At 42.8% G+C, this 22,500-nt stretch overlaps 1 protein-coding gene across 4 annotated transcripts in view; it reads left to right on the forward strand.

Annotated features, from left to right (window-relative positions):
* Positions 1 to 22,500, forward strand: part of map3k22 (mitogen-activated protein kinase kinase kinase 22) — a 159,834-nt gene that overhangs the window by 63,873 nt on the left and 73,461 nt on the right. For all 4 annotated transcript variants that reach the window (XM_078540920.1, XM_078540922.1, XM_078540921.1 and 1 more), the window contains exons 4-8: positions 7,338 to 7,378; positions 8,166 to 8,265; positions 10,220 to 10,333; positions 12,723 to 12,834; positions 20,128 to 20,261. In XM_078540920.1, coding sequence (XP_078397046.1) covers positions 7,338 to 7,378; positions 8,166 to 8,265; positions 10,220 to 10,333; positions 12,723 to 12,834; positions 20,128 to 20,261 — 501 coding nt within the window. The remainder of the gene's footprint in view (positions 1 to 7,337; positions 7,379 to 8,165; positions 8,266 to 10,219; positions 10,334 to 12,722; positions 12,835 to 20,127; positions 20,262 to 22,500) is intronic.

The raw sequence follows: 22,500 nt of genomic DNA on the forward strand, positions 1-22,500 counted from the left end.
TTGGCGGAAATGGCAGAGGATGATCCTTTGAATGCGGAGACTGGTGGGGTGAAAAGTGAGGACAAGGGGGACCCTATCATGGTTCTGGGAGGGAGAGGAAGGTGTGAGGGCAGAGGCGTGGGAGATGCACCGGACACGGTTGAGGGCCCTGTCAACCACCATGGCTGGGAAATCTCAGTTAAGGAAGACATGTCAGAAGCATCGTTTTGGAAAGTGGCATCATTGGAACAAATGCGATGGAGGCGAAGGAACTGAGAGAATGGGATGGACTCCTTACAGGAAGCAGGAGTTGTAGTCGAGGTAGCTGTGGGAATCGGTGGGCTTGTAGTGAATATTGGTGGACAGTCTATCACCAGAAATTGAGACAGAGAGGTCAGGGAAGGGAAGGGAAGTGTCGGAGATGGACCATATGAAAGTGATGGAGGGGTGGAAATTGGAAGCCAAATTAATAAAATTTTCCAGGTCCAGATTCTCATCTGGATGAAGTGGCAACGAACAGTCATCGATGTACCAGAGAAAGAGTTGTGGGAGGGGGCCTGAGTAGGACTGGAACAAGGAATGTTCCACATACCCCATAAAGAGACAGGCATAACTGGGGCCCATGCGGATACCCATAGCCACACGTTTTATTTGGAGGAAGTGTGACGAGTTTAAGGAGAAATTGTTCAGTGCGAGAACAAGTTCAGCCAGACAGAGGAGAGTGGTGGTGGATGGGGATTGTTCAGGCCCCTGTTCAAGGAAGAAGCGGAGAGCCCTCAGACCGTCCTGGTCGGGGATGGAGGTGTAGAGGGATTGGACATCCATGGTGAAGAGGAGGTGGTTGGGGCCAGGGAACTGGAATTTTTGTTATGGTGTAGGGCATCAGAGGAATCACGGATGTAGGTGGGAAGGGATTGGACAAAGGGGGAGAGAGAACGGAGTCAAGATAAGAAGAAATGAGTTCCATGGGGCAGGAACAGCCTGACACGATCGGTCTACTGGGACAGTCCTGTTTGTGAATTTTGGGGAGGAGGTAGAAGCGGGCTGTCCGAGGTTGGGAGACTATGAGGTTGGAAGCTGTGGAGGGAAGATCTCCAGAGGAGATGAGGTCAGTGACAATCCTGGAAACAATGGCTTGATGTTCAGTGGTGGGGTCATGGTCCAGGGGAGTAGGAGGAAGTGTCTGCGAGTTGGCGCTCAGACTCTGCGAGGCAGAGGTCAGTACGTCAGACAACAACAGCACCACACCCAGCAACACCTCCCATACAATTGCAGAAGATGCAACACTGCCCATTACTTCCCCCCTCCTCACTATCCAAGGGCCCAAACACTCCTTTCAAGTGAAGAAGTGCTTCATTTGCAACTCCTTCAATTTGGTCTACTGCATTCGCTGCTCCCAATGCGGTCTCCTCTAAATTGGAGAGACCAAACGCAGACTGGGTGACAGTTTTGCGGAACACCTTTGGCCCCTCCGCAAGCATGATCCAGACCTCCTTGTCGCTTGCCATTTCAACACCCCATCCTGCTCTCATGCCCACATGTCTGTCTTTGGCCTGCTACAATGTTCCAGTGAAGCTCAGCGCAAACTGGAGGAATAGCACCTCATCTTCCGACTAGGTACTTTACAGCCTTCCAGACTTAACATTGAGTTCAACAACTTCAGACCATGAACTCTCTCCTCCATCCTCACCCCCTTTTTGATCCCCTTTTTTCAAATATTTATTTTTAATTTTTTTGTGTGTGTATATATATATATATATATATATTCCCACACCTATTTTTATTATTTTTAAAAATTTATTTCCATTTTTATTCATTGTTTTATCCCCGCCTTTTAGCCTATTTCGATCTTTTTCCCACCACCGTCCCCTCCCCCCACCCCACCCCCACTAGGGCCATTCTGCTTTCTACTCTTAGGGCTGGTTTTTCCGGTCGGCGAGTGGGGTTGGGGCCCCCTTGCCGATGCGTAAAATGACGCAGGGATACGTCGGGCGTGTGTCTAGTAAGGCCACTAAAAAACTAATTGACCTGATTGATGGACCTGCCCGTCCAACCTTAAGGTTGCCAGGAGCCCAGGCGGTTCTTGGAAAAAGCATGAAACCTCATCCACGGGTGGGATGAGGTTTCATGGGATTTTTAAAATTTTAACAAATGTTTCAGTAAAAGTTATGAACATGTCCCAACTCATGTGACAGTGCCGATCTCCCTGAGGTAGCACCTTGTCTCAGGGAGATCTGTGCGCTCCTTCGCGCGCATGCGCAAAAGAGGACACTCCCACCTGAGGGAATCCCCCCCCTACCTGCACAGGGAGTGCATAGCCTTAATTGGCCCGCCCACGTAAAATGGTGGTGCGCCCTTGACTGGGGGCGCCGGTCGGAGGCCTGCCTGCCTGCGCTTGCTCCTGCACTCCCCCCACTCCCTGCCGGGGGAAAATGTTGGCCTTAATGTCACCATTAGCACCTCCTTTAGCCATCAATACCCCTTCGACCTTTGTTTATGACATCTTTCGCAATCTCTCCTTTGCTTCCACTGGCTTTTTATCCAGCTTCACCTGTCCCGCCACCCTTAAAAAGTATATGTTCCACCATATTTTTACTTCTCTTTAGTTCAGAAGAAGAAGTCATATGGACTCGAAACGTTAACTCTGTCTTTCTCGCCACAGCTGCTGTCAGACCTGCTGAGCTTTTCTAGCACTTTTTGTTTTTGTTTCAGATTTCTAGCATCCGCAGTATTTTGCCTTTATTATGTAATTAGATAGAAATTGGTACCAAGTCAAAGAAGGAATTATAAGAACAAAAAGCTAAAAGCTCTTAAACTCCCCCTCCCCCATCCCCACCCCGTTTCTCCCCCCCCTTTTTTTTTTCTCAATAATTTATATAGATTATTCTTTCCCCACCTATTTCCATTATTTTTAAATCTAAAACTAAAACCTTGTTAGTCTGTCCACCCCACCCCCACTAGAGCTGTACTTTGAATATCCTGTCTTCCATTCTTAATTAGCACTTTTCTTAGACAAATATCACCACCTTCAACACCTCTTTGACCCTTTTGTCTGTGACATCTTTGGATTATCTGCTCCTATCACTGCTTATCTCCACAATCACCACACCCTCAACGTCTCTCTTCGCCCCCCCTCCACCTTAAACCAGTTTATATTTCTCCCTTCTCCTAACTATGCTTCAGTTCTGCCGAAGGGCCATGAAGGCTCGAAACGTTAACTGATTTCTTCTCCGCCGATGCTGCCAGACCTGCTGAGTTTTTCCAGGTAATTCTGTTTTTGTTAAGGAATTATAAGGATGGTTGACAAAAGTTTTGTCAAAGAGGTAGATTTTAGGGAGCAGCTTATTGGAGAAGAGAGAGAGACGTAGAAATTTAGGGAAGGAACTACAGAGTTTGGGGCCTAGACAGATGAAGGCATGTCAGCTGATGGTGAGGTGAAGGAATTTGGGGGTGCATAGGAAGCCAGAGAACTCCAAGAGAGTTCTTGGAGGGATGTAGGGCTAGAGGCAGTTGCAGAGAAATGGAGGGATTTGAACATGATGATGAAAATGGTAAATTTGTGGCACTGCTGGACTGGGAACTAATGTAGATTATTGAACACATGGTTGGTGGGTGAACAGTACTTGTTTTCAGTACAAAAAGATCAACACAGTTTTGTATGAGCTCAAGTTTATGGAAGATGAAAGAGGGCAGCCAGCCAGGAGAGCATTGGAATAGTTGAGTTGCCTGTTCATCTATTTAGCAACATAAAATTTCCTGTTATATGTCAGTGGTAAGTGCATATCAGACAATCCTGGGCACGTTGCCAAAATCTGCTGCTGGGTGAGCTATCTTACTTCTGCCAGAAAGCTTCAGTGGTGTTTCTTAAACTCCATTATAAATAAAAACAGAAAATGCTAGAAATACTCAGCAGTTCTGGCAACGCCTGTGGAGAGTAAAACAGAGTTAACGTTTTAGGTTGGTGACTTTCATGTGAATTATGAAAAGTCCTAAATATAACAGGTTTTAAGCAGGTGAAAGGGGTCGGGGCAAATGATGGAATAAGAACAAAAGGCAAGGTCTGTGATAGATAGGGTGGAAGATAGGAGAAATTAAATAACAAGACAGGTGGTGGTACACAGCCAAAGGGAGTGAGTGGTCATGGCACAAGTAAAGAAACAAAAGATGTGCCTATAGGAGGTGTGAATGGGAGGATGATGAACAGCTGCCATCTGAAAACAGAAACAAGGGAATAATGAATCTAAAATCAAAAAACTGCAAAGAAATGGAAACAAAATGGAAGTAGAGATTGAGGCCTGAAATTGTTGAACTCAGCGTTGAGTCCAGAAGGCTGTGAAGTGCCTATACAAAAGATGAGGTGCTGTTCTTCATGCATTGAGCTTTTTTGGAACACTGCTGTAGGCGAATGACAGAGTTTGAGTGAGAGCAAGAGGAAGAACTGAAATCACAGGTGATTGGAAGCTCAGAGTCACGCCTGTGGACTGAAGCAGTTACTCAACCTGCATTTGGAGCAGTCAACATTGTGAACAGAAGATACAATATACTAAACTGAAGAAGTATGAGTAAATCACTATTTCAATTCGAAGGAGTGGTTGGGCCATTAGATGGTGAGGAGAGATGTAGAGGGGCATGTGCTGCATCTTCTGTATTTGCATGGAAAAGTGCCACAGGAAAAAATGGGGTGGTAGAGGTGATTGAGGAGTGAAGCAGGTTATCATGGAGAGAATGGTCCCTTCAGAATACGGAAAGCGGAGGGGAGAGGAAGATGTGTTTGATGGTGGCATCATCTGGAGGTGGTGATATGATTCCAGCTAATGTTCCTACTGGACAAGTCTGATCTCAGGGTGGAACCTGGCTTGATAGATCCTAAGTTTTATTTTTTGTTTAGAGACATGGAGGGCAGCACTGAACAGAGTCACAGTCTTCTGGTGAACTTTTAACAAAAAAAAACATTTCCAAACATACAAACATACGGACTAGGAGCAGGAGTAGGCCACTTGGCATCTCCGAGCCTGCTCCACCATCCAATAAGATCATGGCTGATCTGAATGTAACCTCAACTGCACAATCCTGCCAACAATGATAACATTTAACCCCCTTGTTAATCAAGAATCTATCTAGCTCTGCCTTAAAAATATTCAAAAGCTCTGCTTCCACCGCCTTTTGAGGGAGAGAGTTCCAAAGACACTCAAACCTCTGAGAGAAAAAAATTCTCCTTATTAAACAAGAAAAGATGAACTATATTACAATACTCCTTCAGTTACAACTATACCTTTACAGATATATACACAAGTTACAAAATCTATCTTATACTCTAATGTTCACAATAAGTACAGAGTCCATGTAAACCAATAGGTGACCTATGGTCGGACACCGCAAACTCTGAAACCATGTGACAGATACCACCCAAAGCAAATGCTATGGATCTCTCAGATCTCTCCCCAGACTCTTGTCATACCGTGAGCCAACCGGTCTCACTGAACTCCGCCTTTCTCCTGAGGGTTTCCAATCTCAATGCTCGAAGTACTCGCCTTGGAATCTTCTCACAAACGACCCTTTCACTTGGACGGCAAGGATCCACCTCCAAAAGTTTGAACTCTGCTTCTGATGTTCTCCTCCCTTGGATTTCTCTGTGCATTCAGACTTCACCCTCCACACACGCACTCAGGCATTCGGCTGTGCCGAGCAGGATACCACTGCTTCACAGGCCCGTAGTAAGGAGTCACCAACCTTTGGCTGTCTCCTTGGATCTTCTTGCAAGCCCACTTTGCCTTGATTCTACTCCCCACAGCTTTCTCTCTTTAATTTGGAGTCTTTCCCCCTTACTTTCAATTCCACTGAACAGGACCGGTTCAGATTCCTATTCCTTTCCCTTGACTTCATTATCTTCATGGGGCCACCTTCTGCCCAACTCCCTGGTTTTTGGGACTTTCTTCTTTTCTTTGGGACTTGCTCCCTGCAGCTCCCTTCCTGCCAGCTCTGGCAGTTTCTGTGGAATGCTCCTACCAACTGAAATCAAACAGCTTTTCTGTTTCTCTGTGTGTCTCTTTGGGCCTCCTGTTGTTAGGCAACAGCACAGTTTTTGGTACTTTGTTTTAACTTCCCTAAACCACTTCAAGGGTCATAAAACCTCATTAGAATGCAGGTATGCAAACAAGGCTTCAGGCTTACTGACTCCATCTCACAGAGAAAACTCTAAATGAAACTAGACCCAGGTTTCATCCTTCTAACACAAAAAAAATTGAACTTAAATTTCAAGCTATAACTCATTCCTAACACACACAGATACACATATAACTTACTTAAAACTATGTCTAGTTCCTAACAGGTGGAAATGGTGGGGAATGATGCATTGAGTATGGAGGAGTGGAAGGGGGAGGGAGGGGAAATGGTGAGAGCAGAAGTGTGAGAAGGAGAAGGAATGCAGTCCAGGGACCTGTCAACTATGGTAAGGGGGAATCCTCAGTTGAGGATAAAAGGAAGACATATCAGAAGCACTGGTATGGAAGGTTGTGTCATCAGAATAGATATGACAAAGACAGAGAAATTGTGAGAAAAGAATGGTGTCCTTACAAGGAAGCGAGGCGTGAGCAAGTATAATTGAAGAGGTTGTGGGAGTATGAGGGCTTGTAGTGAATATTTGTTGATTGCCTATCTCCAGAAATGGAAACAGATAAGTCAAGGAAGGGAAGGGAAGAGTCAGATATTGACCATGTTAAGGTGAGAGAAGGATGGAAATTGGAAGCAAAGTTGATTAAATTTCCCAGTTCAGGGCAAGAGCTGGAAACGTCACTGATACAATCATCAGTGTACTGGAAAAAGAGGTGATGGAGGCAACCCAAATAGGACTGGGAGAAGGAATGTTGCATATTGCGCAAAAAGGGAAGCATAGCGAGAACCCATATGGGTTCCCATAGCAACACCTTTTATTTGGAGGAAGCAAGTGGAGTTAAAGGAGGAGCCGTTTGCTGTGAGAACAGTTTAGTCAGGTGGAGGAGGGTGGTGACGGATGGAGACTGGTTGGGCCTCAGTTCTTGGAAGAAGGTTCTACCTTTCTTCCAATGGCTATCTCTGCCCCTGCCTCAACTCATCTGCTGCTGAAATCCTAACCCATATTTTTTTATCTCCATATCCGACTATTCCATTGTTACCCTGTCTTCCGCGCTTTAACTTAAACTTTATCTCTACCTACCTGAGTAACCTCCTCCAGCTCTATAATCCTCTGAGAACTTTGCAAGTTATTGTTGTTAACTTGTCCCAGTAGGGACGACTCCCAGTGTATTTGCAACCTTGATGAAACCATATAAATAATTTTTGCTGTTGCTTTGTTTCTGGTAATCATTTCTCTGTTTTTGTAGAATGAGGTAAGGATCAAGTTTGAGCATGAAGGAGAAAAAAGGCAAGTTATATTTTAGTTTATTTCACAAAAAGTCTTTTGTTTAATTTAATATGACTTTGACCAGATCCCTATTTACACGGATTTATCGGTTTTGGCTTTTTAAATAGAAATTTGTAGAAATAATTCAATTAGCAAAATTATGGAAGGGAACAATTTTAAAAGAATGTTTCTTCTAATGCCAATGCATAACACTACCTGGTGTGGCACTCATTACACAACTGCAAGGTCCAAAGGTGAGTTGGTCCATCTCAACTGGAATAGCATTAGGAGAGCTATAGTTAACCTCTGTATCCCAATGCTAGGCCAGGGGGTGGTGGGTGATGGGAGGATGGGAGAGGTGGAGGAAAGGGATATGTATTAATGAGGCCAGGATTGGCATTGCTCGTGATTTCCTCATGCACTACCCCACTGCTCTTAGCTTTTCCAGCAATCTGCACGTCATTAACCTTTAGTTACGCTCTTTCTGTGGAATGTGTACAGTCTGATGAGAATGATCAGAATTCAGAAATGGGGAAATTCCTTCATGTAGCAAAGTCTTCTGAAATATCTGCAAACACTCACAGTATTGGCATACATTACCATTATACTCCATCTGCCAAATTTTTGCCCATTCTTGGAAGGTGGTTACAGTTTGAGATACAAGCAGGGTAAGAGATGGAGAACATTGATAGACCTTAAAGCAACTTTAGATTCCTAAAAGCTGCTGTGAAGTTCTTGTTTCCTCATTAAGGGATTAGGGGGAATTGTAAACATTTATGTAATCTGAGGATTTTCTTTTTTTTTAAAGGATCATGCAGTTTTCTAGACCAGTAAAGTTGAAAGACATGCTACAAAAGGTCAATGATGCCTTTGGACAGCAAATGGAGCTACACTTCATTAATAATGAGGTATGTTTTTCTGCTTGGTGTGTTAGTTATTGGCTATGTGCAGTGTGCATGTAGTCACTGTGCAACCATTGCACTGAATGGTCAGGAATGTCCGAATAAACATTTAATAACAGCCAGTTTGTAAATATTTACTTCATTCCTCGGCTCTTGTAGTCTTGGTTTCCTGGCTGATTGAGAGACCCAACCTTGTCTTTCTAATGTTCCTCTCCAGTTTCCCTATATGCCAGCTCTGATGCTATAGGAATGGAAGGGAAAAGAGAAAGGTGGCAGAGTTCAAAGGGAGAAAGGAAACACAAAATGAGAGAGAGAAACATGAATAATGCAGAAATGCAAGTGAAAGAGAGAACAAAACAGAAGTGGAGGAGGAGAGCAAGTGGCACAGCCAGGTTGGACCACTTGACCTTCAGTGCTGTATGATTCTATGCCAGAATATTATGCTGGGCGTGTGGGTGAGTGCCCGACGTGCCCAAGCGTAAAATGACACGCGATGACGTCGGGCGTGTGTCCTGATGTCATCGTGCAGTCTCGCGATGTTTCATTCACACACGCCCGCCAATAATTAAAAGGCCTATTAAGGCCATTAACAACCTCATTAACTTGAAATTTATGCTGCCCATCCAACCTAACAGTTGGCGGGCAGGCAAAAAGGCCAAGCGGCCGTTGCATGTTTTAAGAAACCTCATACACGAATGGGATGAGGTTCCCTAAAGCTAATATACATTTAATAAAAACTTTATTTTGGAACTAAAAACATGTCCCGTCACATGAGGGGACATGTTTTATTAAATTTTTACTGCCTTTATTAATTTTGTTAAAAAGCGCTTCAATCTCCCTGAGGCAGCTCCGAGCCAATGTGCCTAGTGAGAATTATCACAGTTCAAAATTAAGGAAAGTCTTTTTTTAAAAAAAGAGTGAGATTTGCAAGTAGATTCATGGGAGATACCCAAGACAGTGGTTGAAGAGGTAGGCTTTGAACAGCTTTTGAATGTGGACCGTGCTGTAACATGATGGAGGAGCTCCAATAGAAAGTAGAAGAGTGCAAGCATGCAATAACTGAGAGCTGTGATATGGATAGTGAACCAAAAAAGGGAGCAGGCTGAGTGAATGAATGAAGAGATGGAGGAGGGTGAGAGAAGGGACGGGTGTGAATGGTCTGTAAATGGTTTTTTGAAAGGAAAATCATGTTTGACTAATTTCTTGGAGCTCTTTGAGGAAGTAACAAGCAATGCGGATAAAGGGGAACCTGTTGATATGGTGCACTTAGATTTCCAGAAGGCATTTGACAAGGTGCCACATCAAAGGTTACTATGCAAAGTAAAAGCTCATGGTGCAGGGGGTAACATATTAGCATGGCTAGAGGATTGGTTAGCTAACAGGAAGCGGAGAGTAGGGATAAATGGATCTTAATCAGGTTGGCAGGATTTGATGAGTGGATTAACACCGGGATCAGTGCTGGGGCCTTTACTTACAAATTATATCAATGACTTGGATGAAGGGGCCGAATGTATGGTTGCCAAATTTGTTGATGACACAAAGATAGGTGTGAAAGTAAGTTGTGAAGAGGACATAAAGAGCCTGCAAAGGGATATAGATGGATTAAGTGAGTGGGCAAAAATTTGGCAGATGGAGTATAATGTGGGAAAATGTGAACTTGTCCACATTAGTAGGAAGAATAGAAAAGCAGCGTATTATTGAAATGGTGGAGCAATCTCGAGAGGCCGAATGACCTACTCCCCCTAATTCGTATATTCGTATGAAATCTGTGCACTGGGGGACAGAGTGGGTGGTGACAAATGAATGGGACTTTGTGCACAATAGGAAATTCTCGTTGAATTCAGGTTTGTGTAAGATGAAACTCAGTGGGGACAGTGCTGGGGAAGTAAAACCTGGATAATTTCTAGTTCTGCGCTAATGTCCACATTCTCTTTTTGTGTGTTCATAATTAATCATACAGCTTCGCACTCCACTACAATGTCAGAACGAATTGGACAAAGCAGTTGAGCACTTGGACCTCAATTCTAGCATGAAAAGCCTGAGGATTTTGGTTATACCTCGAAAGAACAGCCATGTGAGTGACCTTGCCTAATGAATACTTGTACCTGTTTTTTTTTGAGTAGAAGGTATTAGATAGGTTTTGGCTGATAAAATCTAACACGCTTCATGTGAGAAAAGCAGGTGGAAATTGAGGCATTGGATTAGTGTGAAAATTGGTAACATCCTACCAGTATCCACTCTTTCAAGTATCCTCAGGATCTTGTATGTTTCAATGAGATCACCTCTCAATTCTTCAAACTCCATTGGGTATAGGCCCAACCTGTTCAACCTTTCTTCACCCAGAGATGAGTTGAGTGAACCTTCTCTGAACTGCTTCTAATGCAATTATATCTTTTTTCAAATAAGGAGACCAAAACTGTACACAGTACTCCAGATGTGGTCTCACCAAGGCCCCGTACAGCTCCAGTAAAATTTCCATACTTTTATATTCCATTCTCCTTGCAATAAACACCAACATTTCATTTGCTTTCCTAATCACTTGTCGTACCTGTACACTAACTTTTTGTGATTCATGTACCAGGACACCCAGATTCCTCTGTACCTCAGCTCTGCAATCTCCCACTATTTAAATAGTATACTGCTTTTCTATTCTTGCTAGCAAAGTGGACAAGTTCAGATTTTCCCACATTATGTTGCATCTGCAAAGTTTTTCCGCACTCACTTTGATATAAATATAAATATATCTCTTTGCAACTTTCTACCTCCTCTTGACAACTTACTTTCCTGCTTATCTTGGTGTCATCGGAAAATTTAGTATTAGAGTCATAGAGTTATACAGCACAGAAACAGGCCCTTTGGCCCATCGTGTCCGTGCCGGCCATCAAGCATCTATCTCTTCTAATCACATTTTCCAGCATTTGGCCCATAGCCCTGTATGCTATGGTGTTTCAAGTGCTCATCTAAATACTTCTTAAATGTTGTGAGGGTTCCTGCCTCTACCAACCCCTCAGGAAGTGTGTTCAAGATTCCAACCAACCTTCTGGGTGAAATTTTTTTCCTCAAATCCCCTTTAAACCTCCTGCCCCTTACCTTAAATCTATGCTCTCTGGTTATTGACAACTCTGCTAAAGGAAAAAGTTTCCTCCTATCCACCCTATCTATGCCCCTCATAGCATCCATTTGATTTGTACATCTGTCACTGATATAGGTTGTAAATAGTTGAGGTCTCAGCACTGATCCCTGTGGCACTCCACTAGTTATAGCTAGCCAAACTGAAAAAGACCCATTTATCACTCCTCACTGTTTCCTGTTAGCTAAGCAATTCTTTATCCGTGCTAATATATTACCCCCTACACCATGTGCTCTTATCTTGTGCAGTAACCTTTGATGTGGCAGCTCATCAAATGCCTTTTGGAAATCCAAATACCTCACACCTACAGGTTCCCCATTACCTACCTTGCTTGTTACTTCCTCAAAAAACCCTGATGCCTTATTTATAACTTCAAAAATCATAAAATCAAATATTTACTAGACCCACCAGTCTTCCTGTTTCAGTTGATAATCTTGCTTTCTGGCACTGCCCAACTCAGGAATTCCTCTCAACTGGCAGCCTACATTAGTACTGTATAATATATACTGATGATGATCCAAGTCTCTTGCACTATTATGTTCAGTAACTATTATTAACCAGCACTCTGCATTAATGATTCTACAGTAGTTCAACTGATACTATTCCTTATGGGGTTCCTTCAATGCCCTGTTATTGACTGGAGCTGACTTGATAATACAGTTACCCCATATAGCCAGAATTAGTGATTCTTCTCAGTCAGCACCCAGGAAGTGATGTATTCCTCTTATTAATCCAGCTGCATCACACTGTCAGGCACATTATTTCCTCTCAGTTATTGTTACTGACTGTATCTCTTCTGTTGTTAATCCAGCTCCCTCACACCGTCAGTTTTAGCAATTTCGTTCAGTTGCCATTCATCATACAATAAGCAACAATGGTTTAAACAAATATTCAAAACAAACACCGATAAAAGGAAATTGAAACTCCAGTGTCTCAATGAATTGTTTTGTAAACAAGTTAGTGAAAATAAATGGTGCGGTAAACCCTGTGTTTCCGAACATAAATAGACGACTGTGTGTTGCTCCTGAAATCTGCAAACATAGAATTATGTGACAGCAATGTACAATAGCATCAATTTTACACACTTCAGTTACAAATGGGAACAGAAAGTCTAGACAGCATCTGAAAGAGAAGGTAGATCAGAAGAAAATCCTTCATCAGAACTTGAGTCTTCACCCAAAATGTTAACCTAACTTTGTCTCTCAGATGCTGATAGGCTTACTCAGCATTTTCAGTCTACTCTGATTTTCAGCACTGGCACTTTGTTTTTAGTTTACCATTTCTTCTGCTTAAACAATATATTATTTATTTGATCTCGATGTGATTTTGACAGGTGAACTGTAAAACCACAGAGAAGCTGCCTGAAATTAGAATGGCGAAATCTATGGGAGACTTGTTGGGATCGTTGTATAAGGGGAATGAGCGGCATCGGAAACTGTCAACAGGTGAGACAGTTGGTACAACACTGTTGTGTATAATGCCCAGCGAAAGTATAACATTGTTAGGTTACCATGTAGCCCTCTGGGATTATCCAGTGAATTGCTGAGCTGTCCTGAAGGACATAAGTGTAGTTCTAAGTATGTTCTAGAGATCTCAGTCAGAGAGACAGTGGCAGATACCAATGGTCTTAGTACCCTTTGGTTAGGGGGTAGAAAATCAAATGAAGTTCTCGATTGGAAGCTTGTGTTCCTGAACAGAATTGTGATAAGCTACCTAGTAGTGGAATGGCCTACTTCCACATGAATAATGGCCTCTTAGAGGAATGTGTTCAGCCTCCTTGAAACTTTACTCCAGCAAGGAATCAATATTTTCAAGGGCTTGACCCCCACATCCCTGCCTTTGTCCAATTATCCCCTTGAATTCGAGTGCAGGTAGTCAACGTACCCCTGGCCTATTTGCATAATCCAATCTGGTGTAAATGAGTAAACGTCTTTGAACAAAGGTGTTATATAAATGCAAATTATTGTTGTTGTAGGGAAGACTAATGATTTCTCAGTCATGGTTTTTCCTCTCTTTCCTTACCCCAGTTAAATGTCAGTGATCAGAGAATTAGCAGAAAGGAAATCAAACTCATCTTCACTGTTGCACAGCACTCTGTACTGGGTTGGGCAACACTACTGTTTTCAGATCCTTTTTCATGAACGTTATTACATTTTTCAGAATTCTGTTGCCCAATCCATAGATGGCACTATTTTCCATGTACCCAGCAACCCTGACCTTGGCAATCCTCGCTGACACCTAGGGCTAGATTTTCATCCTTGAGGCAGGTAGCAGTTATTGGGAAAATTCCCAGCTCGGCCTGCCCACCTCAGGAGAAAATGCCAGGAAAGACGGGATTTTAATTTCAAGGTGGGGGGGTTGAGCGTGGGCTAAAGTGGGGCTAGCCAACCTAGGGAAAGTTTTGGAGGTGGCCACAGGGGCTTCCGGGTGCAGAGGCGGATTGTTTAAAAGGCTCGCCTTGTTGCTGTGGGACTTCATCCTAGTTATAATGAGAAAAGTAAGGCCTTCTAGCCCTTACCCCTCACACCCTCTCAAACCCACAGACTCACCATGCCCCATCCATGTCACCTCATGTCCCCACCCACCCCTGTGGCTTCCATGACTCCATGCCAAGATATGCTCCACCCAGCCCCTCATGCGCCCCATGCCAAAGTATGACTCCCATCCATCTCCTGTGGCCCCTTATTCCCCCATGCCAAGCTATGGCATTTACATACCCATTCACTCACTATGCATGGTATAGAACTAATGAACCCTATAGTGACAATAGGATATGTAAAAAAAAGTCATTCATTGGTAACTTCCATTTTCTTAAAAACTCCTTTTTACGACAGGGAAATACAAGTGCCAATAATCCAGACCCTTTAAAGTATCCATTGCAGAAACTGCAAGTACTTGAAACCTCTTTATCTTGTAGAAATTAACATTGTGCAATTGACAGAAGAGATCAGAAAGCCAGAGTTGTCAATCAAGCAATGTTATAGAGTCATAGAGGTCTACAGCACAGAAAAAGGCCCTTCGGCCCATTGAGTCTGCGCCGGTCAAACAAGTACCTAACTATTCTAATCCCATTTTCCAGCACTAGGCCTATATGGCAATGTTCTCCCTGAGGGTCAGTTGTTTTAACAGTCTCATGGATTTCTGGGATCTCAGCCAAGCATCATTATGCATTATTGGCTGAGAGCCCAGAAATCAGCCAGAGTACTGAGCACCTGTGCTCCAGGGAAAACATTGTTTGATTGACAGCTCTGGCTTTCTGCTCTCTCCTGGCAATTGTACAATGTTTGTTTACACAAGATTAAGGGGTTTTGAGCGCTTGCAGTTTCTGCTGTTGATACTTTAATGGATCTGGATGATTGACACTTTATTGGTCGTAGTAAAAAGGAATTTTTTTTAAGGGGAGTGGAAAGTTATCAATGAATAGCTTTTTAAAGATTTTTGTTACTTACCCAGTTGTCACTACAGTGTTCATTGGTTCTACATAGTGTATAGTGGATGAATAGACGTAGCTTGGCCTGAGGGAATGAGGGGCCATGGGGAGGGGGGGCCTACCTTGGCATGGGTAGCGTGAGGAGGCATTCAAATGTTCCCTCATGTAGACTATGATTCATGGTACTCCTGAGGAGCCAGCCATATTGGGAGTGCAGGGTGTTGGCTCATAACTGCAGCAGCCCGTACTCTTAGAAGGCTCTACTGAAAATTGGAAACACCAGGAATGGGGTCGGGAATTCCAGAAACAGGCACCGTCTCCCGACTCCATGAAAATCCAGTCCTTTGACCCTGAATATCATTGTTTTTGAGTTTGGCTTTGACAAAACTCGAGAAGCTTGACACCATACAGGATAAAGCACTGCTTGGCACCCCATTCACCTACTTAAAATTTAATTCCTTCCAACCCTCACGCACAGTGCCAGCAGTGTGAACTATATACAAGATGCACTGTAGCAACACACCAAGGCTTCCATGACAGCACCTTCCAAACCTGTGATCTCTACCACTTAAAAGGACAAGGACAGCAGACGTATAGGAACACTACCACCAGCAAGTCCTCCTCCAAGCCACACAATATCCTGACTTGTAACTATACCAGCATTCCTTCACCACCGCTGGATCAAAATCCTGGAACTCACTTCCTAACAGCACTGTGGGAGTTCCCACACCAGGTGGACTGCAGTGGTTTAAGAAGGCAACTCACCAACACCTCCTCAAGGATAATTTGGGATGGGCAACAAATGCTGGCCTTGCCAGTGATGCCCACCTGCCATGAAAGGATAAAAAAACAGTTTCATAGCCTTGTCACACACTATTTCTGTAGCCTTGTTGAACTCATAACCTGTACTCTTACCTTTTGTCCTCAATGTCCCTCAATGTCCCTCTACCATTAGTCATCTCAGTCTCTGCGCTGTGGAACTCACTTCCTCATCGCACCTCTCACCACTTTCAAAAATCTGCCCAAAATAAACCTCTACAGTTTCTGTGACGTCTCTGACCATGTACCTATTTATTTCCACCCCTTATTTGTAAAGTGCTTTTGTGCATTTGTGACATTAAAGGGACTAGATGAATGCAGATTGTTACAGTTGTTGCGATTGTTGAAGATCCCTGAAATTTGCTTCCTAGGACGCAACTCTAGTATCTTAGACTTGAAGAACAAACACTTGGCTGAGTCCATCGAGTGAGTGTTGGTAGGCTGTTTGGCTAGGGAAGGCATTACACTGGAGTTCACTCTATGCCCAACTAATGTTTGCATACATCCATATTGTCTAGCAAGAGTCACTTGATGGAAACCAAGAACAAGAAAAATGGCTTTTTATGTTTTTATTTTCTCCTAGTGGCCCAGAGAGAGACTGAGATCAGCTAACCTAGCATTGTGAAAGCTTTGAATCCTAGGCCTTCTGCCTAGATTGCTCATTTCCATAATTTACAGTGGCCCTGAAAATTTCTAGGGGAAGAATTTTATTAACTGCAGAACTCCAGCATTGACCCTATTGAAGTTTGTAGGAGTTCATAATGGACACCCTGTAGGAGTGGGGCTTTGGCAGCGTGTGGGTTCACGAAAACAAACCCCCCCCCACCCCCTCAACCCCCACAACTTCCCACCTGGCAAAAACTGCAGAAACCTTGTCATAATTTGGAAGTCCTGTGGGTGGGGAGATGGAAACATAATTTGAGAAAACACTCATCAAACTCTGGAGGCCCAAATCACTCCCGCATGACCCTCCACCTTTCTCATTTGTTGGGGCCCACTTACACTTTTTTGAAGCTGGTACATCTCATCTCACTTGGCCTCCAAACATAATGCTGAAACCCAATAAGGCTGAGGAAGCAGGAACTCACAGCATGACAAGTCTTCAGCCTTGGCTCTATACTTTTTACAGTAGTGGCCTTGTGTAGGGAGGGGGTCAGAAGCACTAATCAAGACTACTGAAAACTTTGTGTAGGCTTGGACCTGATTTACCTGGGTAGAGGCAAAGTTTCAGGTGGTTCCTCTGGCATAGGGTTACCAACTGTGACTTAATGTATTCCTGGAGATTTCATCACATGACTTGCCCCCCCCCCCCTCCCCCTGCAGCCATTAGTCGACCAACACATCCATCCTTGTGACACCCTGCCTTCCTACCAATTGGAAAACAAATAAGATTCATTACCTAATTGGATGATGTTTGATTGTCAGCTGAATAGCCTTTTTTCCCCATTTTCAAAATTTTTATATCTGGTGAAGGGAAATTTTACAAAAAAAAGACAAAAAAAACCAATCCTTTTTAATGTCGGGTGATTTTTCTCCAGAGTTGCACACAACAGTGTCCTGCAGATTGATCTTCAATTCCTGGAGATTCTGGGCCTATCCTGGAGGGTTGGCAACCCCATTTTGGAACCTTCCAGCACAAATACATTTTGGGGCTAGTCTATTTACTGCGGAAATCATTGGTGGAGCTGTGAAATTTATTATTTTGTTTGGAGCTTATCTTGTGCTAGAGTCGATTTTAAATTAACAGATTTAGCCTCAAAGATTGATATTTGAAACTGCAGCCAAGGACTCATTTGTGTTATCAGAAGACTGACTCCAGTTCGTTTTCGTTAATCATGTGCTTCCTGCATCACTGGCAGCTTAGTCTGACTTCCTTTTCTGGTTCCCACAAAGATTTGTGCACATCAGTCGGGCTGATAGCAGTCTTGACATGGAAATGCCACTGGGCTTTGAGTACAGAGTGCACAGTTTAACTCTTAACAAAATATCACTTCATTAATGCTATTTTTGAGCAGGAAAGCAATTCACTTAAAATGAACCTTTCTGAATATTATCTGCTCTATTTCAGTAGTAGAATGGCCTGCTTCCTTTTTGAAAGAAAAGCAAAAAAAAAACTTGCATTTATATAACCCTTTTCACAATCTCAGGATATCTTAAAACCTCAAAATGCTTTTGAAGAGAAGTCACTGTTGTAGTGTAGGAAATTTGCACGCAGCAAAGTTCCAAAAACAGCAATGGGATAAATTCTGTTTTTAAGGTGTTTGTTGAATGATAAATGTTAGCCAGTACACTGGGGAGAACTCCTTTGCCCTTCTTCAAAGTAGAGCCATAGGACCTTTTACTTGCACCTGAGAAGGCAAATGTCACTTCTGTTTATTGTCTCTTCAGTAGACCGGAACCTCCAATAGTGCAGTACCACCTCACTGGACTTCCCAGTTACCATGGGTGGGGAGGACTGGAAGTAAGTGATATGCTCCTAGATTTCTCTTAGTGGTTTAGCAATCAGGCTAGAGTCTAGCAGGAAAGCTTGTTACTGATAAGCTAACATTGATTCTTCTGATTCCCAAGACTTTCAGCAGCATTTTCATATCAACATTTCATATCAGAAAATGGCACATCTACTCACAGGAAGGGAATAAATGTTTCTGTCTGTGGGTTATTTTCTTTAAAATTTTTATTTAAAATAAAAGTCCATTAAAATTACTGATTAATTCTGGGCGTTATAGCACATAGAAAAGTAATACTGAACATTTGCTGTGCATGTCCAGCGAAAAGAAGAAAATATAGAGAGGGTGGGTTTATTGTGCGTTTTTGGAAAGGGCTTAAAGGAGGAGAGCAAGGGCAACTAGAGATGGGCAATAAATACTACCACTGCCAGCAATGTTCTCACCTTGAAATAAATGGATTAATAAATTGAGTGCAGGAAAATGTGAATACCAATTCTATTTTTGCCTATTACAGTTTTGTGGCTTTTTAAATGATTCTAATGTCAGCCTGAAGCAGTAGCTCATAACTTCCTGTGTCAAGAAATACTTCATGGTGGACATCAACTTGTCCAAAACACTTTTGCTCATACCTTAACCCACATTAACTCTTGTTAGCCATTGCTCCAGTTCTCACTGAACAGCATTGACTCCAGGTCCTCCAATGTCTTAAATTAAACAAAAATGTTGACCTTGTCTTTAATTCCTGCTGTGTCCTTACTCTCTCTTCCCACTCACCTCTTTGAACTCTTGGGCATCCTTCCTCCTTTTTACCTACCATGAGCAGATGTACCTTGAGCTAGTTAGATCTCACTCTCTGGAATTCTGTCCTAAAATCCCTTAACTGCTTCATCTCCCCCTCCTCTGTTAAGACCCATATTAAAACCCACATCTTTGATTAAGTTGTTGGTCACCCTCCTAACTTGCCCTCCTTTTTTTCAGGACCCTGTTTTCCTTCTGACTAAGTGAAGTGCCTTGGAAATGTTTTCCTATATTGAAGTTGCTATATAAATGAAAGTTATTTTTATTATCTATTCTAATTTTACCCATTATAATGCAAACCTGTTTTATGTCACAGGCCTGATTGTATAGCACCAGAAAGTGATGAACAAGCACATGCACACAATAACTAGTTACATTTTTCATTAGGGCAATTGATGTGACTTTACCATTCGCTTCCACAAGGTTGGTTGTTCACCTGTGAATAGAAAGGATGGCTGTCTGTGGTCCTGGTTGTAGTTCAGCAAGAAGTCTGGTGGAAGCTATCTTGGTGTTTCTAGTTGGTGCTGGTGGCCGCTTCATACACCATTTTAAATAGTATAGGTGGCATCTAAAGGCTTAACTTCAGCCTGAGCCCCTCACACAGAGAAGCCAAGTGCATTTCAGTCCATGAGAACAAAAATAGGCCTTTCTGCTCCCCCCACCGCTCTGGGCCTGTTCTTCCATTTATTTAGATCAAGGCTCATCTGTACCTCAACGCCATTCATCCATCTGTGTTCCAATCCCTTTATACCCTTACCTAACAAAAATCTGTTTGAAAGCTTTATTTGCCCCAGCATATAAAGTCTTTTGAGGAAGTGTGTGTCAAATTTCCAGTAACCGTTGTTTGAGGAAGTGCCCCCTGATATAGCTCCTGAATGGTCTGCCCCAGATTTTAAGATTATGCAACCTTGTTCTGGGTTTCTTTACTAGAGAAAATAGATTTTCTTATCAACCCCATTGAATCCTTCTATCAGCTTAAACACCTCAAATAGGCTGCCCCTAAATCTTTTATACTCAATGGGCTATAAGCTAGGTTTATGCAGCCTTTCCTCATAATTTAACCCCAGTTATCATCCTGGTGAATGTGCGCGGCACATCAAATCAGATTAAGACCTGCAATGTAAGCTGGGTAAGGAGCATGTGTGTCCCTGAGGAAATCTTAAAGTGAACAATTTTTCTTTTTTTTTGTTTGTCGTCAAAGCAAGTAAGCTTGTTTACTTTTTCATTTATTCTACCTGCCACAGGTTCCTTGCATACCGGTCGTAGCTCGCCTCCACCTGGGAGTGTTCCTGATGGGCAGCAGCAGTTTGCACGTCAAGGATCTTACGCCAGCATCCATAGTGAGGGAGAATTCATCCCAGAAACTTTGGAACAAAATGTAAGGGCCATTCCACTTCCCAAATCACTCTGCACTACACAAGATGCTGGAGACACATGTTTATATCTGGTGAAAGTATATTTCTTGATGCAATAGAAGAACTGCTGAATGTCCTACATACTCTTGGCTTAAAGCAGTAAATGCTGGAAGTACACAGTAGATCAGCCAGCATTTTCAAGAAAAACACAAATTAATATTTTGGTTGAGACTCCGAGGAAGGGATTTTGAAGAAAACAACATTGAGAAATTTCGACTTTGGGCGATAGTGTTTTAACCCAATTTTAACTGTTCTATGATTTTAATACATATTTCCTGATATTAATTTCCATTTACCTCAATCAGAAAGAAGTTGTATAATGATTTGCTGATCCAATATTGTCTGTTTTAAATATAGCCTCAAACACAGTCTGTGGAGTTCTGATGTGGTGCTTCAGTGTTATTTCCAGCAGGCCCTTGACTTGCAGGCTTGGAAGGATTTGTGCTTAATGTTAATATTCAGCTTTTAAAATGTGAGGTGACATGTAGTCTGCAATGCATTACCTGAAAAAAAAATGAGGTGATCACATGACTGAAATGTGAGCAGTTTATCAAGATTATTTCTGATTTAATTTGAGTACACCTTTTCTTATAATTGTTACCTAACAATGCTGTGCTATTTTATGAAATTGCATTTCCAGGAGTGCTTTGGCTACTGGAAATTTAGGCTCCCACCCCATTGCTTCCTTTCATTAAATGAAATGCATGGAAAACCATGACAAGTGTGTCCAGAGATGCACTCCCCATTGGATGCACAATTTCATAAAATTGACTTCCTCAAAATTGATGAGGTTCTGCTTAGCTATTTCCATTTTTTTTTTGCTCCCACTGTTAACAAACAGACCTGTGATCAAATTGCAGCTTCTATTTCTCAGGTACGGGAAGTCACCGTGACACTTTATAGCACAGAGGACAAAAACAGATACCAAGCCAGGGGGTGAGAAAGAGCAAAGAGATTGGGAGAAGTTAGGAGGAAGCAAGCACAGTCAAAGAGAAGTGCTTTGGAAAGCAGAGTTGGAGATGCTAAATGGTGCTTTGGAAGGGCAGGAATGTAGTGACTGTAAAAGCAGCCCCTGAGGGTCGGGTAGGGAAAAGGAAGAAAGGAAGACTTGATAGTTTTTCACGACCACTGGATGTCTCAAAGTGCTTTGTAGCCTAGTATTTTTGAAATGTAGTCACTGTTGTAATATAGGAATGGGAAGTGGGGGTCAGCTGTCATGATTGGAGAGATATGCAGTGATATTCAGATTTGCTTAATTAACCTTAAATCTGCTATGTGTGTCTATACAGTCTTTAAAAGAAGGACTATCTTCTAGAACATCTAGAAACTGCAAATATAATAAACGGTGGTTAGCACAGATTCCAAAAAGGAAAGCCATGCTTAACCAATTTTATTGAATTCCCCTAAGTAAACAGCCAGGGTAGATAAGGGTAATTCAGAAACATAGGCCAGAATTTTACGTTCGGCGTGCAGGTGCAGGCCTGAGTGTAATATGATGCGCATTGATGTCAGGTGTGCGTCCCGATGTCATCGCGCACTCGCGCGATATTTCATCCAACGGGCACGGCCGGAGTTGGCTGCGCGCCGGTCGATAATTGAAAGGCCTATTAAGGCCTATAACAAGCTTATTAAAATCAAATTAATGCTGCCCGTCCAACCTTACATTGGCGGGCAGGCGAAAATCCCAAGCAGCCTTTACATTTTTTAGGAAACCTCATCCACAAGCGGGATCAGGTTTCCTAAAGCAAATAAACATTAACTGAAATCTTTATTTTTGAATTAAAAACATGTTTTAAAAAAAATTTTACTGTCTTTAATAGTTTTTTTAAAAAGCGCTTCAATCTCCCTAAGGCAGCTCCATGCCTCAGGGAGATTGAAGCTCTCTTTTGCGCGCATGCGCGAGTTGCGTGCCAGGCCCTCTCTCCCTCCTCCCCCCCCACCCCCGCCCGCACAGGTAGCATTGAGCCCTGCCCCTCGCGATCCACGCAGAGGCCCACCCGCGTGAAATCGCGGTGCGGAGCCGATCGCAGGGTCCGCCCGACGAGGGAAAATTCTGGCCGTAATGTACTTAGATTTCCACAATGTCTTTGATAAGGTACTGCATGGCTGATTCATGATTCAGGGATGGTAGTTGATATAGAGTCAAGGGAAAAGCAGCAATATGCAAGCTGGTTGCAATATGGAAAACAGGGAGTAGAAGTT

The sequence above is a fragment of the Cetorhinus maximus genome, chromosome 4 (assembly GCF_964194155.1).
Source record: "Cetorhinus maximus chromosome 4, sCetMax3.hap1.1, whole genome shotgun sequence".
Lineage (NCBI taxonomy): Eukaryota > Metazoa > Chordata > Chondrichthyes > Lamniformes > Cetorhinidae > Cetorhinus > Cetorhinus maximus.